General features: G+C 44.9%; 1 protein-coding gene across 2 annotated transcripts in view; it reads left to right on the top strand.

Moving 5' to 3' along the window:
• Nucleotides 1-1,467: 1,467 nt before the first annotated feature.
• The window catches only part of ccdc142 (coiled-coil domain containing 142), a 12,071-nt gene continuing 5,070 nt past the window's right edge, over nucleotides 1,468-8,468 (top strand). The window contains exons 1-9 of one of the 2 annotated variants that reach the window (XM_034689660.1): nucleotides 1,468-1,903; nucleotides 2,432-2,511; nucleotides 3,826-3,866; nucleotides 4,076-4,121; nucleotides 5,068-5,321; nucleotides 5,422-5,637; nucleotides 5,751-6,879; nucleotides 7,115-7,396; nucleotides 7,610-7,696. In XM_034689660.1, the coding sequence (XP_034545551.1) occupies nucleotides 2,451-2,511; nucleotides 3,826-3,866; nucleotides 4,076-4,121; nucleotides 5,068-5,321; nucleotides 5,422-5,637; nucleotides 5,751-6,879; nucleotides 7,115-7,396; nucleotides 7,610-7,696 (2,116 nt within the window). In that variant the 5' untranslated portion in view covers nucleotides 1,468-1,903; nucleotides 2,432-2,450. Of the gene's footprint in view, nucleotides 1,904-2,431; nucleotides 2,512-3,825; nucleotides 3,867-4,075; nucleotides 4,122-5,067; nucleotides 5,322-5,421; nucleotides 5,638-5,750; nucleotides 6,929-7,106; nucleotides 7,397-7,609; nucleotides 7,697-8,468 lie in introns of both variants that reach the window. The other variant, XM_034689659.1, reaches the window with a different exon arrangement.

Here is an 8,468-nt window from a genome sequence, read left to right on the forward strand (position 1 = left end):
AAAGAACATAGATCCACCTCAAATTTAAATCTTTTTTTTTTAGAAAATCTGATACAGGATCAATCTTATATAGGTTTTTGAAATGTGTTTCTTTAACTTTGTGTAGAATAGGCCATTCAATCCATTTAGGGTACGCTTTGTTTAATGTGATGGAATTCACCGCTCTGTCGTATCCCTCTGCAATACTATAAGTGTTCATGATTTACTTGTTTTTGTTTAGTTTAGTTTTTTTCTTCACACTTTGGAAGATGTTAGCTTAATTACATAGACATTTTAGGCTAGGCTTAAATAAGCATTTTGTTTCTGCCTTTTCAGTCATCACTTAATACATTACTGTTGGTTTGTTGAAAGTGTCTGTACTGTGAAAACGATTGTGTTATATAATGACTGAATAAATTCTACTACTATTGCTTTATATATTTTGAAATATTATTATTATTATTATTATTATTATTACTATTATTATTATTATTATTATTATTATCAATATTACTATTATTATTATTATTATTATTATTATTATTATTATTATTATTATTATTATTATCATTATCATTATTATTATTATTATTATTAGTAGTAGTAGTTGTAGTAGTAGTAGTAGCAGTAGTAGTATTAGTATTTTTATCGTTACCCTAATATAAATATGGTTAAACCATTAAACCACAGACACGATGAACTTGCGCTGACTGTGGGCTGTTCGTTCCATTTAAAAGGTATATCAGCAAACAATCAACCAATAAAACTATAGAATTGCATGAATATCTTTCTTTTACTTTCTCTTGTTTTTTTCTTGGCTCACCTAGGTGTGCACGCCCTCTTTTACAGAACATGATATTAGCTGTCAATAAAAGATAGGCCAGAGTTCTAAGAGGGATGGTGATGGTCGCATGCACACAGTCACAAGCACAGAAGAAAAATGTTCTCTTTCTTTTCTTTTGCTGCAAGAATAAATTGCATTAATAATTGACAGTTTGTGACAAACATGACACAAACCAGAAATATACATGCAGACAAGAGTAAGAAGAAAAGAGAAAAAGAAGAAAGAAAGAAAAAAAAAAAGAAAAAGAAAAAAAAGATAAGAGAAAAAAGAAAAAAAAAAAAAGGAAAAAAAGAATTGCATGAATAAACAAAAAGTATATCATTAGAATTTCCACTATTTCTCTTTTTTTTGTATATTTTCTGGGATCAGTTGTTATTATTATTATTGTTGTTGTTGTTGTTGTTTTTGTTTTTGTTGTTATTACCCTAACATAAATATGGTTAAACCTTAAACCACAGGAGATGAACTCGCCCTGACTGCAGGGAGCCGGCGGGCCCAGCAGGGGGCAGTGTGACAGCGAGATGCAGTCTGTTCACAGAGACTACTTCCGGCCTCCTCCTTCTTCTTCTTCTTCTTTTACTTCTTTTTCTTGTAGATCATGAGAACATGTAAAAAAAACCATTAGATCTTATTTCATTATAAATAAGACATATTAAATTTACATAAAATACTTATATCTTCATCTTGTTCATTTTTATTTGTTTTCCATAGCAACGCGTCGGTGCTCTCCTGATTGGCTGTTGCTGCTTCCTGTGTTTACCTGTGTGTGTTCCGCTCTGTCAGCTGACAGCTGCTATTTTAAACCTGCCGTCCTCCTGAGCACAGGATTATCAGGTGCAAAGTAGAACGCGTTTAAATCCATAACAGGTCTGCCGTTCCACTGAGGAAGTTTGATCAAGAAATGATGAGGAAGAGGAGCAGATACTGAGCAGAGGCTAAGCTAACGGTGCTAACAGGCTGACAGAGTGATGTGAAGCTGCAGAGGCTCGTGCAGACCCAGTCAGGTGTTCAAGACAGGTGGGATGACGTGCCGTCAGGATGCAGCAGGGATGGAGGTCCGGACCACGCGTCTCGAGCTGAGTAAGAGTCTGAGTCTGTTTGAGTACCTTTATAACGTGTGTGTGTGTGTGTGTGTGTGTGTGTGTGTGTGTGTGTGTGTGTGTGTGTGTGTGTTTGAAGTCTGATGGTGAGCTCTCGTGCAAGTGATGGCAGTCCTTAGAGTGTGAGGGGGGGGGTCACGTACACCTGTTTACGTAACACTCACCTGAGAGCTACAGCTGATGTCAGACTGAAGTTCACCTCACCTTTACAGAAACCACTAACTAGTCAGTACACACAAGGTGACCAGTTAGAGTCAATCAGTCAAACATCAGGAGTTTATTAATCTCCCTGAACCCTCACACTCAGGACGAGTACCTGTGTCCTCAGGTGAGGGATGTAGATGTCACACAGCAGAAGTACCCGAGCAGTCAGAGGTCCAGGTTGTGTCTTTATTTGGATCCTCAGAGACTTTACCATGAATGAAAATGTTCAGTCTCATTGTGATGATAAACCATGTGTGTACACATAATTACTGAACTCTGAGCGGGTCTCTGCTCTCTGTTCCAGCTCTGCTCTATGGTCAGACATGGATCACAACAACACAGAGCTGCTGAGGGATCCTGGAGGAGAACCTGCACCAAAGACAGGTGAACACACACACACAAACACAGAGACATACACACACACACACACACACACACACACACACACACACACACACACACACTCTGCTTTTCTAGGCAACAGTAGAAAGAGTTGTTTGTTTTCATCATAGTGACGAGGGGTGAGTATTGCCAAGAACCTCACGATACGATATGCATCACGATACAATACGACAGTATCACGATATATCACGATATCACAATATTGGGATATATTGCCATATTCTACACAGTAAACTAAGAAAAAGTAGAGATGGTGTTAATGTAAATCACACAATATTACTCAAAATTGAAAGGACAAATTAAGTCAAAACTATTTGATTGAAAACAACTTTTCCACTTTATTGTTTTTGAAAGACTGAAGTCGTATTTTAGTTCCAACTTGGCTAAAATGTGAATTTTTATCATTGCAAAAATATCGATATTAAGAGTTGAAATATCAGTATCATATTGGAGGTCAAAGTATTGCAATATATTGCTGTATAGATATTTTTTCACACCTCTAATAGTGACTAGTGAAAACAGTGTAATGTCAGTGGTTAGAGCTGGAAGCTGTCTGACTCTTCCAAACAATGAACAATGTCATTTTAAAAAGTAGAGTCGACTTAAAATCTAATCAGTGCTTTGAATGATTCTAAGTGTTCTAATGTGTACTGAATGTGTGTCAGCGCCAAGCGGCAACCTACGGTCTTAAAATATGAAGCCCATGCTTAAGTGTTATAAGCTGCAGTTCATCGTGTGTCCACTTGAGGCTGGCTGCAGAAACAAACATGTTTACAGCCTGGTTCAAAAAACAGTTTGGTCTGAAGAGCTAATTTCTCTATCAGCACACACTGTACTGTGAAATGATTTATAACTCTGTATTTTAAAAGATATTAAACTTACAAGTTTTGCCACAATAAGGACATGCCTGACTTGATTGACAGGCGAGCACCCTGTAGCTGTTAGCTAGGAGTCTAAAGGCCCGCCTCTTTACCTCACACTAGCTTGACAGAAGTTAGGTTGAGTTGAGTCTATGGTCAGCACCCTCAAAGGAACTATAAAGACCTCCTCCTCTGTCCTCTGAAAGGTTCCAGGTGTTCTCTCAGCAGTGGAAATCAGACACAGTGCTACAGACTGTTTACTCATCGTGTCTCTTTTTCTCCTGCTTCTGTAACCCACACACAGGTTATCATGACAGTGTGTGTGTGTGTGTTTCAGTGTGAGGGTGGAGGAACAGTGGAGCTTTATTGCAGTCCCTGTGTTACACAGTGTGTAGTTGTGCTCTGATGGTTGTGTGTTTGTTTGTGTGTCTTTCAGACCGGGAGACGTCTGAGTCCTCGTGTCCAGAGAGAGAACAGGTTAGTTTTAATCTCAGTATTCGTCTCTTTCAAGAGAGACCTGATTATTCTTCATCCTTTTCTGATTCTCCTCCACATTGGTATGTTTGTTAGAAACGTCTTCACAGACGTCTTCACCGTGTTTCTGACAGAGTGAAACATGAAGTCTGAGCTGATGTTTGTTCACCCTGATGCTGTTTAACTGATCAGCACCATGCTCTGTGTTTCAGAGGAGACCTACTCCCTGCTCCAACAATGAGGATCTGAACACTGATGGTACTGTGAAAACACACACACACACACACACACACACACACACACACACAAACACACACACATGCACATGCACACAAACACACACATATATACACACACGCAGACACACACACACACACACACATGCACACCATATACACAAACTCACACACACGCACACATACACACACATATATACACACACGCAGACACATACACAAACAAACGCACACAAACACATACATACACACACACACACACTCACACACACACACACACACACACACACACAAACATACATACACACACACACCCACACACCCACACAAACACACACACACACACACACACACACACGCATGCACACAAACACACACACACACAAACGCACACACACAAACACATACATACACACACATCAACACAAACACACACACACACACACACGCATGCGCGCACACAAACACACATATATACACACACGCAGACACACACATATATACACACACACACACACATGCACACCATATACACACACACACACACGCACACATATATACACACACGCAGACACATACACAAACAAATGCACACACACAAACACATACATACACACACACTCACACACTCACACACACACACACACACACACACACACACACATACACACACACGCATGCACACAAACACACACACACACAAACGCACACACACAAACACATACATACACACACATCAACACAAACACACACACACACACACACAAGCATGCGTGCACACACACACACACACACACACACACACAAACACATACACACACACAGACATTTACAAACACACACAGACATTTACAAACACACACACACACACACATACAGAGACATGTACACACTCAGTGAAACCTTAAAAACTGATGAAAGTTAAAGGTTTCACTCATGTCTTTGTGTCTTGTCTCTCGCCCACTCAGGGTCGTGGTCTCAGAGGTCGATCTCACGCTCCCTGCAGCGGGCAGAGATGTTACTCAGGAGCACACTTAACCCCAGCCTCAGGTGGCTTTTTCACGTTCGCAATCAGGACGAGGAAGAGGAGGAGGAGGAGGGAAACTTTGTGCTGGCTCACAACCTGGTGTCCCGCTCGTCTGCACGCCTCCTCCGGCTGCAGCAGGTCCTGCTCACCCTGGGTCCTCAGTGGCTGCCTGTGGGCGGGGCTGGGTCAACACAGGTGAGTCTCAGCAGGGAGCCAACAGGTGGATAGACAAATCTTTCTCATACTGCAGAGCTGTGTGGTCCTGACTCCTCCCCTTCTGGCTCCTCCTCCTCAGGTGTGTGTTAAAGGTCTCTCAGCAGAGGCGGCGGTCCTCCTGCTGCCCCCCTCATCCCCTTCCCTGCAGGAGGCCTACCTGTCTCTAAGGAGGCTGCAAGAGCAGCGCTCTCTGCTGCTCTTCATCCATGAGTTCAGCAGGAGAGCTCGTCTGGCTGCAGCCTTCATCTCCAGAGTCTCACACCTGCTGGAGAGAGCACACCTGAAGCTGGTCCAGGTGAGTCCTCCTGTAGGGGAGAGAGAACAGAGCAGGGTTACTGTCAGTGTCAAACTAACCTTCTTCTTTTATTGCTTCATCTTCATTAACTCCTCCTCCCTTCTCTCTCTCAGACCCGGTCCTGCTGGTCTTCCTTCAGGGTGGGTCTGGTCTCTCTGAGTCAGGAGCTGCGGGTCCATGTAAACCACTGGTCCTGTCTGTTCTCTAAAGTCCAGTCAGACCAGAACCTGAGACGGGCTGTGGTCCGGCAGACCCAGCTGCTGCAGAAGGTCCATCAGAGTCTGGACCTGCTGGGTCTGCAGGCTCTGGTTCTGATGGAGCGGTTCGTCTTCCTGGTCCTGAGTGCTGTGGCCCGTTCTGACCTGGACTCAGTACCAAGGGAGGTCCTGGAGGACGTGTTGGCGGGGACCGAGCTGTATAACCAGGCTGTTGGGGAGCAGAGAGCACAGCACAGCGCCACCCAGCTGAGGACTACAGTACTACAGCAGGCCCAGCACCCCACTCTGGGTCCTGGACTTCCTTGCAGCAGGGGGTGCCACCCTGCAGGTGTCTCAGTCAGAGAGCTGATGGCGGTGTTAGCGGAGCATCAAGCAGAACGGGTGGCCCGACAGCTGCACGCCTGGACCTCTGACCTCTCCGACACCTGTTGGGTCCACAGGGTCCTCACAGGTCTTGAACCTTCTGCAAATCAGGGGGTCCACTGTGGAACTAGAACTGTAGGGTCTGAGTGGACCTGGGACCAGCTGCAGCACATGTACCCTACAGCCTTCATTACTCATCAGCCCCCTCTGCAGCCATCTGCTCCTAAATCCTCCTCACAAAAATCTCCTCCAGGTCTCCTCTCAGACCTCCATCTGGACCAGGAAAACCACCACCCAGGATCCAAGAGTTCCCCAGTCCAACACAAGACAGAACCCACTAACAGAGACCAGACCAGCCAGTGCCAAACACTAAAACAGACCAGTCCGCAGACTCTGGTCTCAGACAGACAGACCAGTTTAGAGCCCAGTCCACCTCAGTCTGTGCCTCTGTCAGGGGTACCTCAGGACCGGGTCTCAGTGGAGCTGCTGCATCAGCTGCTGGTCTCCTCAGGTGAGCTGCTAGCTCCTCTGACATCACGAACACATGAACACCTGAGCCCCAGTACAGAACCAGAGGAGACGTCTCCACAGGGGAGGACTGCTCAGGTCTTTAATCCAAAGCTGGAGGAGTCTGAGAGACTGAGACTGGAACTGAACCAGGACCAGCATGTGGAGCTGGAGATGAGATCAGCAGCAGAGACCATGAACGGGTGAGACCTGCTGATGGTTTGACGACCAAATTATCAGAGAAGAAGAAGATGAGAACCCCCTCCCCCCCCCCCCCCCCCCCCCTGTTTGTGTGTTCCAGCTCAGGTGTGTCATACCTGCTCACTCTTTGTGTGTGTGTGTGTGTGTGTGTGTGTGTGTGTGTGTGTGTGTGTGTTTCAGTTCAGGTAACCAGGTTGATGCAGACCCAGAGAGGTGGACAGAGTCTGCCTCAGAGGTCCCGGGATGTGTGCGCTGGTCTCCCTCCGTGCAGTGGTTGGACCTGGGTCAGTCTGTGGTGTTTGCAGAGGTGATGGCAAAGTACCGCCCCCTGTTGGTCACTCTGTGCAGCAGAGCTCTGTGGTTGCAGCTGGTCGCCCCCCCAACACCAAAGTCTGCAGAGAGCATCAACCTACAGGAACCCCCCAGTAGGACCAGGATCCTGCACAGAGTCTGGCAGGCTGCAGAAACAGGTGAGGGGATAGAGATAGGAGTGAGGGAGAGAGTCTGTGTGTGGTGACAGAGTCCTCTGAGATCCTCAGGTGTTGATCCTCACACTGTGTTCAGTGTTCTGTTTGGTTGTACAGTCATTGATGTGTTGTCACCTGAGCAGGTAAGAGGAGCAGTGTGAGAGTCTGTCATGTATTTATCTTGATGATGTCTGTGTCTCCTCTGGTTTGTTGTAGATCTGCTCCCACAGGAGTTCAGGGACATGCTGCAGGACTTCAGTCTGTATCTACTAGCCTCTACTGCACATGCTCAGTGGGACCATGGTTAGTACACATATTTATGAATTCTTTATAAACCTGAAGACTTCTATGAGACAATGATTGAATACATATCTGTGAGCGAGTTAAAGCAGTAAATCTTTGTAAGATTTAAAGACTAGAAACTGACAGAAATACAGAAGAGGAGGAGAAGGAACGATCAATAAGCCTAGCTGCTGTTTTTAACTGTCTCAAGGATATAAAATGTTGGATGGCCCAAAGTTTCTTACAACTCAATGACTATGATTAGAAATCATACTGTTCAACTGTCCACACTCTCACACTGCTCAGATTGAAAGCTCCCTTGGCCCCCTGTCAGCAAACATCACACCTACTGCCAGAAACCTAGGAGCCATCTTTGATTCAAAATTAACCTTCACTCACCACATCAAGAAAACCTTCCTGTCCTGTTTCCTTCATTTACGATCCATCTCCAAAATCAAATTCATTCTGTCACAAACCGACCTGGAGAAAGTTATTCACGCTCTCATCTTCTCCCGTCTGGACTAGGTATCACCAATAAATCTCTCTCTCGCCTCCAACTGGTCCAGAACGCAGCAGCTCGGCTTCTAACTGGTTTTAACAGACGACATCACATCCCTCCTGTCCTCTCCTCTCTCCTCTGGCTTCTTCTGCGTTTTAGATTTTAAGATTTAACTGATCACTTTTAAAGCCCGCCTGGGTCTCGCCCCAAACTACATTGCAGAAATGCTAACAAATTACGAGCCATCTCGCATCCTTAGATCTTCAGGTGGGGCATTTTTGGTCGTCCCAAAGT

This window comes from Notolabrus celidotus, chromosome 8 (assembly GCF_009762535.1).
Source record: "Notolabrus celidotus isolate fNotCel1 chromosome 8, fNotCel1.pri, whole genome shotgun sequence".
In the NCBI taxonomy this organism is placed as follows: domain Eukaryota; kingdom Metazoa; phylum Chordata; class Actinopteri; order Labriformes; family Labridae; genus Notolabrus; species Notolabrus celidotus.